At 35.5% G+C, this 14,204-nt stretch overlaps 1 protein-coding gene across 5 annotated transcripts in view; it reads left to right on the top strand.

Annotated features, from left to right (window-relative positions):
* RSPO2 (R-spondin 2) overlaps nucleotides 1-14,204 on the top strand; it is a 112,262-nt gene that overhangs the window by 53,487 nt on the left and 44,571 nt on the right. For 3 of the 5 annotated variants that reach the window (XM_080579025.1, XM_080579023.1, XM_080579027.1), the window contains exons 3-5: nucleotides 11-199; nucleotides 10,875-11,018; nucleotides 12,392-12,580. In XM_080579025.1, the coding sequence (XP_080435151.1) occupies nucleotides 11-199; nucleotides 10,875-11,018; nucleotides 12,392-12,580 (522 nt within the window). Of the gene's footprint in view, nucleotides 1-10; nucleotides 200-10,874; nucleotides 11,019-12,391; nucleotides 12,581-12,668; nucleotides 13,221-13,254; nucleotides 13,280-13,420; nucleotides 14,012-14,204 lie in introns of those variants that run through there. The other 2 variants (XM_080579026.1, XM_080579024.1) reach the window with 2 other exon arrangements.

The raw sequence follows: 14,204 nt of genomic DNA, 5'->3' as shown, positions 1-14,204 counted from the left end.
TATTTTGCAGCTAGCTATGGACCAAATCCAATTTGCAAAGGCTGTTTATCTTGTTCAAAGGATAATGGGTGCATAAGATGCCAACATAAGTTATTCTTCTTCCTACGAAGAGAAGGAATGAGACAATACGGTGAATGCTTGCATTCCTGCCCATCGGGGTACTATGGGCTCCGAACGCCTGATATGAACAGATGTTCAAGTGAGTTGTTGTTGTTGTTGTCTGTTTGTTTTGAAAGTTTACATTCATTTTTTATAGGAAGGCCATAATTCACACTCGTTTTTAAAATTATATGTTGTGGAACGTAATGATGTTTTTACAGATGTCTCAAGATCATCATAAAACTTCTTTCTAAAGAATGTCCTGGCTCATGCCAAGATCTGTAACATTCAGTAAATTAAATTGTTTATGTATTAACCTAGTTTTTGTTGTGTTGTTTTTATTTAGTTAAAGAGAAATTTATGAAAGAATGATGATTTAAGCAGATATTCTTGGTTTTAACAAAAAATAATTCCTGTTATAGGAAAATAAAGAAGAGTAAGCATTAATTTAATAATGGCTCATGTAGGAACTAGCCTAGTTTATGCACCGAGATATGGGTGGGCTTCTCTTCATGCTATTTGTTCCCACACAAATTTCAGATGACCAGACACCTCACACCAGACATGTTTTAATATGTAAGTGTTGCTATTTTAATAAAACAGATGTACTATTAAAAACAAACAAACAACCTTTCACTTTTAGTACTGCATTTTATTTGGAAATTTACAACCTGCTAATGTGCAACAAGATTCCTTGTTTGCATGTTTGTGCCTAGCAGCACAACTGTTAAAACCAATGAGTGCTCTGGTATATCTACACATTATTTCACCACTATCTGGCAGTTGTGCCTATTCGTATCGATTTTTCCATATGCTCATATGTGGACAATTACCCATATGGATTATTAATCATTGCTACTACCTCTAATTCATTTTTTTTTCATGTGTAATAGTCAAACCAGAATTAGGTCACCAAACCTAAGAACCTGAAGTGAAAAACAGCTTTTCTCTGCTTCCTGAAATAATCAAATGTTCGTTAAATGTATGGCACTCTCCCCCTCAGTCCTGCGGCATGTCACTGGGATGCACTGTGTTGTGAGAAAGTGGGTGCTGTCTTTCAGATCACACATAATCTTGACAGCCATATGAGGTCATTCTGTGGCACTTTTGGCTAGAATAAGAGCATTAACTTCAGTGCTTTGGCCACGTTCCAGCCCACGTAATGACATCCCGGCTGTTTCTCCAAGTTCCCTGCGCGGGCTTGGTGGATATGGTATTCTTCGCTTTGTGTTAGGTAACATTGCTGAGTGCCGCCTAATCTGTACCAGGTGGCTAGTTTTTGATGAAAAATTAAATGAGACTAGTATATAGTTTATATATCCCTTCTGTAAAGCAATTTAGGATTTTGGCCTTCATTTTCATAACACAGTTGTGAATTCAGCAACTTGTCCACCTTCATCCTTTCAAAACAGGGCTGTAAAAACTTGCCTATGTAAAAATGTCTTTGAATATTTTACAGTTTTGGGAAATAGATTAATTTAGTTATGTTAGCTTATACTGTGTTTGTTAGATAGGAAAAATTACGGTCTTTACTGGTATTTGTTCCTTGCTTTCTTTAAAAAAAATATATATATATATTTGCAGAAGGTGGATTGTGAATTCAATACAACTTTTATACATTTTTACCACTTACAGAAAGTGGCCTTTTTTTCCCTGAATTACAGGATTGGTTTTGAAAACACAAATGTGAGGTTGTGTCCAATCCATACTAGCATGTGTTGAGTGCTGCATATTTAACTCACCCTCATGCCTTTGACAGTCTCCCCCTCTGAGAATGATTTTGCAGTTGCATTTACAGACCAGTTTTGGTTCTCCTCCAATGATTTTTGACCTGTATATTTTTGTTTTGGTGTAGTCGCCAGCTGGTGTATTTATAAATCATACCTACATTTTTGCTCTTGGTTTGGTGATCTCCCATGGTGCACACACTGCGTTGTGGCAACACAGACATTTTGTGGATTCAAACTGACTTAAAATAAAAATTCTTAAAAAGTAGAATGGGTTTCTTCCTACTCAATGCTAGATACTTTTAGGTACAGCTAGTTACAGACTATTGCTCAGATAGTATTATCTCAGCTAAAAATAATAAAAATTCTGGCAATGTTAAAATCCGTCTGGGAGTTACAGGGCTTGAATTACATAAGCTGAAATGATTTCTGCCCTATTAATGTCTTTACAGGCACAAAAGCTGTTTAACATTTTATTACTGGAACACTTGCCCATTTTTGTTAGAGAAGCTATAGAACATTTTTTATGGAAAATGTTGACATGATTTTAAAAGCCAAGCATAGTTAGTGCCAAATGTAACACAATAAATACTACAGCCAAGTGCAACAGCTCCAAAAATTACGGAAATTTTGAATTTCAAGGCTAATTTTCTTTTCTACATGTATGCAGTATGTCTCTTGAATTTGCTAAATGGTTCTAGACTGTTTTTCTAGTAACAGTGAATAATGTAATTTTTAAACTACTTGTCCCTAGAAATCGATGTAGTGTTTCCTGCTGGAGTTGATTTTCATCTTGAACACTGAAGTATAAGAATGCAGTATATTTGGACACCAAATTGGAAAGTGTTGCGTCTTTTCTGTAAAAGAATGCCTAAGAGAAGAGCTACAGTTTGTTAATTTTCCAAGAAATTTTAATAATTAATAACTTTGAATTATACTCTTCCAACAAGAATAAAAAATATTCCAAGGAAGAAGAAGAAAACACAAAGCTGAATTAAAGAATAGAATGAAATCTGTCACATCAGTGTTGGTTTAACGTTGGTCTGATTTAGGTATTGAGCCTATCTTGAACGTTTCAACCTAGTCAGTATCCATTGTAATCTTTTTTAGGGAAGACACACTTACAACTTAGAAATTATACCTCTCTTCAGATTTGTTTGGCTACTCCATTTGTTTATGTCCACCCTCTTTCTCATGGGAGGGTCAGACATTGCTAAATTTGTTATTACCTCTTCCATGTGCCTTAAGTGAAATAAAGAGAAGTTTTTAAACAAATCAGTTATTTATTAAACATATGAAATATAAAGAAAGATAATATTTTTTTTCAAACTTTGTTACAAAATTGTAAGACATCATTGACATATGATAGCTTAACTATTCCTTGTGTAGTACTGCAGAGTATATGAAGCTCTGAGATGATTGTAGTCAGTACAATTCATACCAGTCTGTCAAGGGTTCAAAACAAGGAGAGCACAATTTGCTTTAACTAAAATCATTTTATTCTGCGTTTTTAGTAACAATTTTCATGACTTTCTCTTACAAAGAAAAAACAGTATTTAAAATAATCTTCATTTGGGATTTTGAAAGTCAAATCGTATGGCCAGATATTAAGTTTTAACTATAATTATGTTATAGACATCTTATTTTTCCCTCTATTTCATCTCTTCTACTCTCTTTTCCTCCTTCTTGGTAATGCTTCTTGGTAAGGATTTGGTCATATTCTTAGTTTTTTGATTTTTGGCCAATTTTTATATTTTGACAGAAGACCTTCCTTCCATTCAGCTGCCGACAAAAAATCTTAATAGTGTTTTGAATTAAGTTTTCTTAAATCTGTAGTGAATAGACTTAATAAGGCAATTGTAAATTTGTAAAATACGAATAGAAAACACTATGGTTTGGCATTTGTTTAAAAGATTTCAACTAATAAAAAATCAATAATAGAACATAATAGAAATGTATTTTTAAGTGTGTATGAAGTGAATTAAAAAAAAAATCCTCATTATAGTATTTTATAAGTAACATCGATCTCATTGAAATCATGGACCTGTGGTAAACTTTAGGAACTGCTACTGTCAAGTGGCTGTGTAACATTCTCTAGAATTCATGTTCAGCCCTGGCCGAAATTGTAGCTTAAAAATCTTTAGTTGTATAATAATAAATAATAATAAAACAAAACAAAAATCCCTCCTGCAGCTACTAAAGCCACTTTTGTTTGGGAGTTTAAATAGCTTCCATGTAGTTTGAGGTTCTTTTTCTTATGACTTTCCCCCTCTCTTTACTGTCTCCTCAGTGACCTTCCTGAAAGCCAGTTGATGTTTTGGTCTCTTTTTTCCATTGGTCATTCAACTCCATCCCCCACAGGAGCTGCTCACAGCATAGCTTACTTCAGCTCTGACCATGTGTCTCCTCCTCTTAGTAGTACTACCAGTCTTCTTAGTAGTACTACCAGTCTTTGTCCCTCATGTGCCTTTATCTTCTCTCTTCCAGGTGAATTATGAAATGTCTGGGTTTTTGAAATGTTTCCTAGTTCAGGGAATTCTGCAGGTGATTAGTGTAAAAGTTGGTGCTGGTCAATGGATGAGGCACTGGCACAGGTTGCCCAGAGAAGCTGTGCCCAGGAAGCCCATCCCTGGAAGTGCTCCAAGGCCAGGTTGGATGGGGCTTTGGGCAACCTGGTCTGGTGGGAGGTGTCCCTGCCCATGGCAGGGGGTTGGAACTAGATGAGCTTTAATGTCCCTTCCAACCCAAACCATTGTATGCCTCTGTGATTCAATGTCAGGATGGCAGCATGAAGTTAAGACTTCAGCACCAATGCTGTTTACTGAGAAGCAGAAAAATGAGAGTGGGACTTGCAGCATTGTATTCTTCAGCTTGATCTCCAAAGGCATTATATTTTTCCTATGATTCAGCTTATTCTGCATCATCTTAAAGCAGGTGGTAGATTTACAAAGGAAGGATAGTACTTATTTTGGTAATGTTATGCTTTCTGTAACTACAGTATAAAATGAAGCTATTGACAGGAGCATGTACCATTTTTTAATTTAATTTATTATTATTATTATTATTATTATAAATCATAGCAAGCATATGTACCTAGGTCTAAATTTAATTCAGTATCTGAATTTATATTTTGAACTCCTGGGCTTTTGATTCCATCTCTAAAATATGAGTCTGTCAATTCTTTGTAAATTCTTATATGCTTATTTTAAAAGAAGAATTAATATAAGTGGCTTATCAGGACTGTCAGGAAGTCAAAAATGCTCAGGAAAATCTTTTAATATCACTGTGTTTCATCTGCTTAAAATGTATCTCTGATTTGGGCATGATGTGTAATCCAGGCTTTTTCCCTCCAGAGTTCTTTAATGTACCATTTTATGTAGTTTTCTATAAATATTGAAAGCTTCATCCACCTCAATTGCATTTGTTTTGTGTGATATTCAGGATGAATATTTGGATCAAAATAAATGAGGCTATAAAGTCTAAAACCAAATATTTTATTGCTGGCCAGCTAAATGCAATTCTTTTAGTCCTGATTGGTTGCCCTGATCTTGACTGAAACATGGTTCATAGCTATTACTTAAAAAATAGAAATAGTAATAATAAAAATCTGGTGTGTATGTAGAAACGGTTTAGGAGAAAATTGTTTCTGACGTGCCATGGGGTGCTAAAGCTCACTGAAAATTAAGTAAAAAGGGGCATTGGCTCCTAAGCTCATAACTAATTTTTTCCTACTCTGTTTCAGTAAGCAACATCTAAAATGTTTTAAATTTCTGTGTTTGGATTCTTTTTTGCCAATGGCTCTTTTGAGGGAGATGTGATCCTCTTTCTTTTTCTACTCTGGAGAACCAAAAAATTTGGTCCTTCAGTTCTGCAGGTTTCCTGGTCATTGAGGTCCTGGTCAGCTGTAGCTCATGGAATTATATTTCTTTTCTGAGCATATTCTGTAGCTGTTCTAAAGCATGGAGGCACTTTAACATACTGTGATATGCCTTTGTGCTGCACTGAAATGTCACTCACTCAAGTCCTTACTCTTCTCTCTGGTTAAATTAAGAGATTGCACAGTATCAATAGACTTTCTATTGGAGAAGGTATGTATCTTGTATGAAAAAAAAAAAAAAAACACAAAATTTCAGAGCTCTATTGAAGGGATACATTTTTGTCTAATTTTGTTTTGCCAAAACGCTGAAGATACTTCAGCAGAGCACTCCAGTCTAATTTCAGCCCAGTGTAGCTTCACCAAACAAAGCAGTGACTTCTTTTCCACCCTTTCCCCTGAGGGGTGAAGTCATGGTGCTGTGATTTTATAACCACTCCTGTGACAGTTTGTGACTGAACATAGACTTTGTAGAAAGTTAGCATTTCTGACTGTTGGAGTACTGCTCTTCTTTAGTTCTCATTTTTTACTTTATAAATACATATTTATCATGAAATATTGTCTCTCTTCAGGGGGTTTAATATTGTTTTTGCCCATTAAGGTAGTTATAGTGGGCTGCGATCTATCCGTTGGTGTAAGAAGGTTATTAGTTGAAAACTGCCCTTGCTGAAGCAATTAGGACCTTTGCCATGGATTTCAGTAAGGTCAGAATGTTGAGCTTTTAACTTTTACATACAGCTCTGGTGGGAAGCATGGTGTAACATTTTTAAAAATGGCCTCTGTTTAGAAATCGGCTGTGCTAATCAGACATACCACCAGATTTCTCTGGGGGTCCCTGAGTGGTTTTTGAATTCTAGATAGGTAAGGATGGTACCAGAGGAAGATATCTCACTTCCACATGGGGATGACTTTCATAGTTTTATGTCCACTCCTGTGACTAGGATTGAAAACAGACTCATAGGAAGTTAGCATTTCTAAATTTTGGAATGCCACTTTTCTTTATCTCTTTAGTTTAGTTTATTGAAACTGTACCAAATAAATAAATAAATAAATAGTGTTTTATACATGTCAAGTGAAAGAATGGAAGCAAGAATCATATAATTGTTAAGATTGGAAAAGACCTCCAAGATCATCTGGCCCAACCATCACCCTACCACCAATGTCACCCACTAAACCATGTCCCTAAGCACCACATCCAACCTTTCCTTGAATACCCCCAGGGACAGTGACTCCACCACCTCCCTGGGCAACCCGTTCCAATGCCTGACTGCTCTTTCTGAGAAGAAATGTCTCCTAATTTCTAACCTAAACCTCCCCTGAGTGCCAAGATAGAAACACTAGAAAGAAAATAGGTTGTGCTAGAAGAGATGCAGCAAGAGTGCTATGAGTCTGAGAGGTGCTGGCAATATAGTAGTAGTGGGTAGTAGGTCCAGTGGGATATAAGGAGGCACAATGCCAAGCAGGAATAAAAGGGACTTGAGGTCTGGTAGGAAGCAGACCCACTGCAAATTGAGTACAATGGAAGGAAGTGGTAGGGACTATAACATATAGGTCTCTTGCTGCTAGGTGAATGGGAACAGCAGCACCAAAGCACCTCTTACTACTTCACTCTCAGGTTCTGAACATTAGGTGTCCTAGCTTCTTGTTGCCCTGCAAGTATGGTTGGCCTGACAGAGGTGTGTAATTGCTCTTAAGGTTTCTTCTGCAAGCCGGAATTCATCAGCTCATTCTCTCCTCAACGCTAGCCTTATCTTTCCTCCAAAGCCTCTAAAACTTCCACTTCTAGGCTTCTCCTTGCAACTTCTCTGTTTCTTTCTTTTACAGAACCACTGGTGTCTAAAATCTTAATAATGCTCAATGTTTGTTTTTTTTTTTAAAGTTTGTACCTTTATTTCCTTTTTTTTTTTTTTTGAGGTGTTGTAAACATCTAGATAGTATTTTAAGTGAAATGAAAATAATACAATAGCAACATCGTTTAGCTACTGGAACAGTACAGAAAATGAAATCACTAAACGGGTGAAAAAGGTAATTAGATTTACAGCTAGCAAGGTGAATTCATAAAAATGCTTTTGATGTCTTCTCCAAATGAAAAAAAGAATTTCTCTTTTGTTCCAGTTTATTATAATTGTCAGTAAACTGACTAGTTAATTTAAAGTGATTTAGAAAAATAGTAAAGATTTTGCTTCCCTTTTCCAGAGTTAGATATAAGATGCTAAGATCAAAAAATTAGAACAGTTGACAGCTATGGCAATCAGAAGAAAGCAATTCAGTTTAACCATAAAAAAATATTTCCTTGTTTTCTTATTATGTTATTTTGTTTAAAGGATAAAGCCATTTTGTAAAATGTTATTTTTTTTAACTATTGTATATGATGTCAAACAGCTCTTTAGGTTTCATACCAGATTACACATTTATTATTATCCAACTTATTATTTAAATGATAGAATACAAAAAAAAAAAGAAATTTGGAATAGAGTTCTGTTAAGACTTACATTTAATAACATATATGTAGATAATACTAGTAAACAAAAATGAATACTAAGTTTAATACAGTTGTATTTAGTTGCATACCAATGTATCTTAATATTGATAATGAAGAATCAGTATTCTTTAAATGTTCAACTAAAAATAAGTATGCTTTCTTTCTCTGTCCATGTTGATATATTCAGCTTTAAAAACAAAAGAATTTTAAGAATTAACTTATTTTGATTTACTTGGCTCAGACACAGTTAAAATTATTTATCAACATCACATTGATTTAAAAAATAAGTAAAGTAAATTTGCCCCCAAAGCATTTAAACAATGTAATAAGATTAAGCTAGGCACCAAAAATAACCAACTTAAAAAAACATTCTTAGTTTTATAACCACTCCTGTGACTGTGATTAAAAATAGACTCATAGAAAGTTAACGTTTCTAACTTTTGGAATACCACTTTTCTTTATCTCTTTAGTTTAGTTTATTGAATCTGTACCAAAAAAACTCCTTCAAGGCTTAGAGCTACACGAGCATCCTTCATGATTTGAAACATTACAAGTAGTACCCAGTAACCCCAAGCACCATGCTGGATCACTCTGGTGAATTAAAGTTTTAGTGTCAGAAATCTTAAAGTATTTCTAATATATTTTTTAGTATATTTTCCCTAAACTGCATCTGATACAGATTAAATAATAGGCATTTGATATTTGAAGTAATTTATCTTTATAGGAAAAAAATAAATTTGCTTAGCTGGAAATCTCAGCCTACCCTTAACCCAGGAGCCCCTGTTAATGTGTCCAAAATATAATTGTCATGGTATGGGCTCTACTGCAATACAAAATAAAATTGACATAGAAGGCAAAGCAAAGGATATAAATAGGATGGGAGTTTGAGGTACAACCAAAGAACTAATAGAAGACTGATCCGTTAGTTTAATGCTTGAATATAGGGTATTCATGTATGTGCTGTTAAATAGCAGTTGTTTTATGGAGGGTACCCCCAGTGGAAGGTGAGACAGGATTTCACCTGATTAGCATGTTTATATATTATCAACAGGCAATGTTTTCCATTTAATCTCTCTTCGACTCAAGAGAATTCAAACGGAGTAGACTTTATACATACTACTCCTCAACATGATTTGAAAGCACTAGTTAAAACACTATTCCAAAAAAAAACCTACTTGCGTCATTTAGATATGAGGGAGGGTCACATGATGCTAATTTATCTTTTAATGTTCTGTTCTTCACCTCATCATTGGACTAAATGGTTTGGAAAAACCTTGATGTCTTTTCAAGCTGCCTTGTGTGTGTGGGCAAAAGGCTTTTTTTTTTTTTTTTTCTGAATATTTAAACACACAGGATGTTTGATTCAAGCATTGCAATTGATAAAATATTTGCAGTACATGTTGAATTTAATAAACCAGATTTGCAATTAACTATTGCAGTACACCCAGTATACCAGAGCAGCTCACCATATTTTACCTTGCAGATACATTAATCTAGGGAAGTGATTTTGCAGAATTATTGTATGGGCATTGATCTCCTATTCTTTAGTGCAAACCTCATGAAAAGGAAATGGTAAATCTTGGGAATTTCCTATAAAAAAGACCGTGGGTAAGAAACCAAACTTTTGCTGTTGATATGCTGGTAGGAGGCCCTTTGAGAAATGCTGGACACTGGATTTCCTTGCAAACATGTTGTCTGATTGTGTCTACATACAGCCTGAAATGCTTACCTTTCGCAGTGGAAAACTTCAAACTGATTTTTGAGTTCTTTCTAACCAAGGGTATACCAGCACTTGAAATATTTTTTTTTCCTCTTTTCCATGCACTTTGCCTAATTTCTTGTCCAATGGCATAAGAAATCTGATCTGAAAAGTGTCATGTTTTCCTAATTGCTACAATGAATAATTTCCCACAATCACTCAGATTAAGTGTATTGGTATGCCCTTTTTTTGGCCTATTTTTTTAGTGAAATTCAATGTTTGAAAAGGCAGTAGTTATTTTTTTTTATTGTGTATTATAGCTGTGTATCTTTTAGTCATTTAATACATTTAATATGTATATATATTTATGGATTGACTTCATTAATGATAGAGAGCAATTGTATCCAGAAAACTTGACTTTTTTCTTTTTTTTTTTTTTTTTTTTTTTTGCATGGTGGCACATCCATATGTGCAGATATGGAAATCAGACATAACACATGAAAACATTCAACTATTTATTGGGTCAAGTCATGTAAAAAATGTGGATCCTGCTTGCAGGAATAAATAATACAACAAACATAATACGTGGAGTATTTGCATACTTCCCAAAATAACCTGTCTTACTTTCCTCAATATCACTTAAACAGAAGATTAGTTTATATTTGATATTTTTCCTCCAGAAAGATTAAATCAACTCAAAAATCACTTTTCAAAAAAAAATCACTTTTCAAAAAAAATCACTTTTCTAAAAAATCACAGTCAATTGGAAGTTTTATCTACAGTTTTGATTAGAAAATAGGATCAAAAGGATGTAGAGGAAAATGTGGTACATACAGTTAACTGATTTCTCTTATGTAGTGGGTAGATTTCAGGATAACTGTTCCTCATTATAGTACTTGTGGTTTTGCTATTCTATTGCTTTATAAATCCTTTCATTTTGAGTCTTACCCTAACTTAGCAGTGTTGTTGTTCCTTATGATCCTTTTGATTCAGGATGCAGAATAGAAAACTGCGACTCCTGCTTTAGCAGAGACTTTTGCACCAAATGCAAAACTGGCTTCTACTCACACAGAGGCCGCTGCTTCAGAGGATGCCCCCCTGGATTTGCTGCCTTGGAAGAGCTTATGGAATGTGTGGGTGAGTCTTCTAGCACAGCAGTGCTGCTGAAGCTACTCTTTTACCAGGTGGCCAGGTTCAAATGCTGATGACAAAGTTTTTAGGCTGATGCTTAGCAGTTCCCATTAAGAAATATTCACTAATGGGTTGTGTCTGGATCTCTTTCTCCATAACAATAATAATAATAATAATAATTTTTCCACATTTTGAAATAATGCATTACTGGGAATGCATCTCTTTTCTGCATCAGAAAGTTATGTCCCGTGAATCACCGTGTATGTAGATCTGTAACTCAGAATTTCCAAGATTTCAGGAAGGCCAGTATTTGCACTAGCATTTGAAGTCAATAACTTACTCACTGAATTCTTGCCCTCATAAAATTACCTGCTCCTCTTGCCTTTCACAAAGTCCAGAACCCAGCGGCAGGGCAGATTGAATTGCTGTAGCACCTGGGCTGCAAAGTCATTTTTAATTCCTCTGTAGCTCTCCACAATTCCATTTAGCAAATAAAGGGAAGCATAGAAGGAGTTTGATATACCAGCTCATTTAAGTTGCTGTATGGCATCATCTATACACACTGGGCATTCTACAACAAACACTATCTGCTGTTGGAGGGGGAAATAAAAAATGAAGTGTACAAGTCCTGTAAGCAGGAAGATGTGTAGGTAGTCACATCCATGTGCAGGACTAATTGGAAAGATGAGAAGAACTAGAAGAGAGAGTAATAGAAGCTGAAGTTGGTCTTCTGCATTTTCACTGTCTCTTGTTGCAAAACCGTGGCGAATATTCCTTTGCAGGCTCTGTAAAATATGTAGCACTGAGATCCTGTCACCAACTTAGACCGTTTTTTTTCTCCCTACTTTTTTTTTTTTTCAAATGTAAACTAGCAAATTAGTGTTTTTAGTAGAAATTTGGTTTATAACTTTGAGGCAACATTGGCAACTGCTTGAGCCTCAGAGCTTGGTGTTTTACCTTGAAGCCTGGCAACTGTCAATACAGACTCCTTTCAAGAATGGTCCTTGTATTTTGTGGTGGGGAGGACCTAGAAATGTGAACTCCTGAGCTTTGGAAATCTAGTTGACAACTGAACAGGATTTATTAAATAAAAAGAGAAAAATGTAAATCAATCTCATGATTTTAGGAGTGTTTCTGAGTATTTGGGACTGACATGCTGTTTGTACAAGCAAATTGATAGTCTGACTGTTTTATGCCTGAAATGATGTAGACTGAAATGATTCAGATTCTGTAAAATATTTTGTATCCAAGTTTTTGCTGGTTAGCAGAAAAGCTTTTAAGTGGTCCATTCTAGTGGTGCTTGCTGATTGCAAAATTTTAAGCAAGACAAAGAAAGAACCAGAAGAATTGATAATGTGTTTTCTTTTTTGCTTTGTCAGAAGGCTGTGAAGTGGGTCAGTGGAGTGAGTGGGGAACTTGCAGCAGAAACAATAAAACATGTGGATTTAAGTGGGGCCTGGAAACGAGAACAAGACAAATTGTGAAGAAGCCAGCAAAAGACACAATACCATGCCCAACCATTGCAGAATCCAGACGGTGTAAAATGGCTATGAGGCATTGTCCAGGAGGTAAGCTTAGACCACACCACAAAAATCTTTGAGTTTTCCTTAACTGAAATTCTATTTCTAACTTGAAAAAAGAGCTGTTTCATTCCAGCTGAAGCAGAAACCCTGTCTGCTCTGCCAGATGAGGCTGAATGGCAGCAGTACTACTGCAGACCTAATTTGTGCAGCAAGACATGAGGGAAAGGCTTGGAATGGGAATGATCAGTCTCTCAATGGACTGTGAAACTGTGTTCTTCCTGGTCTGTTCTTTCAAAGAGGTGGCTCATCAAAGAACTGGAACAGGTTGTAGTTTGAGCTGCAGCGTAAAAACTATAGTGATTGTGAAATAACTAATTGCTCTGCACATTGTGAAAAAAGATCATGATTCTAAATCTCTCTGCAGGTGACACACAGTGCTGGTGTTACGGGTATTTAAACTAAACGAAGAAAATTACACATGGCATTGTTAGCTGGAACTATTAGCTGAAATGTTACCTGTTCTGAATATCTTGTTCTGATCAGGGCCAAACTATGCTATATTTGAAACAAACAGAATAATGATAGAAATTATGCTTTATGGCAATTACCATGAGCAGATAAAAGAAAGAATCATATTCCTTTATTATAGTGTTCTAAGACTTAAATAGCGAAGCAATTTTGAAAAGGGAAATTAAGTTTCAAATTTTTCCGTTTTGTAGATCCCAGCTTGGAGACATGTCACTGGTGAGAGGTGTTTTTGTTATCTTTTTAGTTAAAATGCTTAATCTTTCACTTGTGAAGACTGAACATTTACAGTTTCCAGAATTTGGAGGAGAGGCGAGTGATCAGCAGGTGATAGAGATGCCATTTCTTTTGGAATTGTAGGATTAAAGGAAGATTCAGGCTCAAAGGGACTCCAAGAGATCTCTAGTCCAACTTGCTGCTGCAAGCATGGTGAACTGTGAAATCAGACAAAACAAAGGGAATAAAGGGTGGTGGAGTCCTGAGATTAAGCCATAACCCGAAGAATAAGCTAAAATTGAACTAAATTTAGAGTAGGTACATAAATAACTATGATTTATATTCTGGTAGTTTTGTCTCTAGGACCCTGGTATCACTCTGGAAAAGAATATAAAGTTGATTCTCTGTTGTCCAGGTTAACTGAATCTAAGTTATACACTCTTTCTCCCTGTCCCACTCTCTATATTCACAGACGTGTGCATGCATGCATATGCACTTACACATAGAGTCAAAGTAGTACAGCACAGTTAATCTGCAATCTAAGTATCTCCCAAAGTCAGTCTCACTGAAGAGTTGACTATAATGATGTCAAGTTGATTTTTTGTTTTTTTGGGGGGGGGTATTTTAATTGTGGAAATGAAATGCAAATACAATACTAATAGTCAATTGCAAGCCAACGAGGGGAAAAAAAACAAACACATAACACTGGTGAACAAAAGGCAACTGAGATGACAAGTAAGCATCATTGTCACACTATACACTTTGAGTCTGATTCATGTTGCATGCAGACCGACCTCCATGAGTAGCAGCAAAAGTCCATGGGAATATTCTGAGCTTCTTGTCAGCAAGTTAAATATAGCCCAAACAAGAGATTCTATGGACTTCTTATGCTGCACCAAAATGATCTGTTTTATATGTGATATACAGC

Source organism: Anser brachyrhynchus (genome assembly GCF_964034855.1).
Source record: "Anser brachyrhynchus genome assembly, chromosome: 2".
NCBI classification, from domain to species: Eukaryota; Metazoa; Chordata; class Aves; order Anseriformes; family Anatidae; genus Anser; species Anser brachyrhynchus.
The sequence above is the reverse complement of the archived record's forward strand: the minus strand, read 5'-3'. Positions and strand labels throughout refer to the sequence as shown.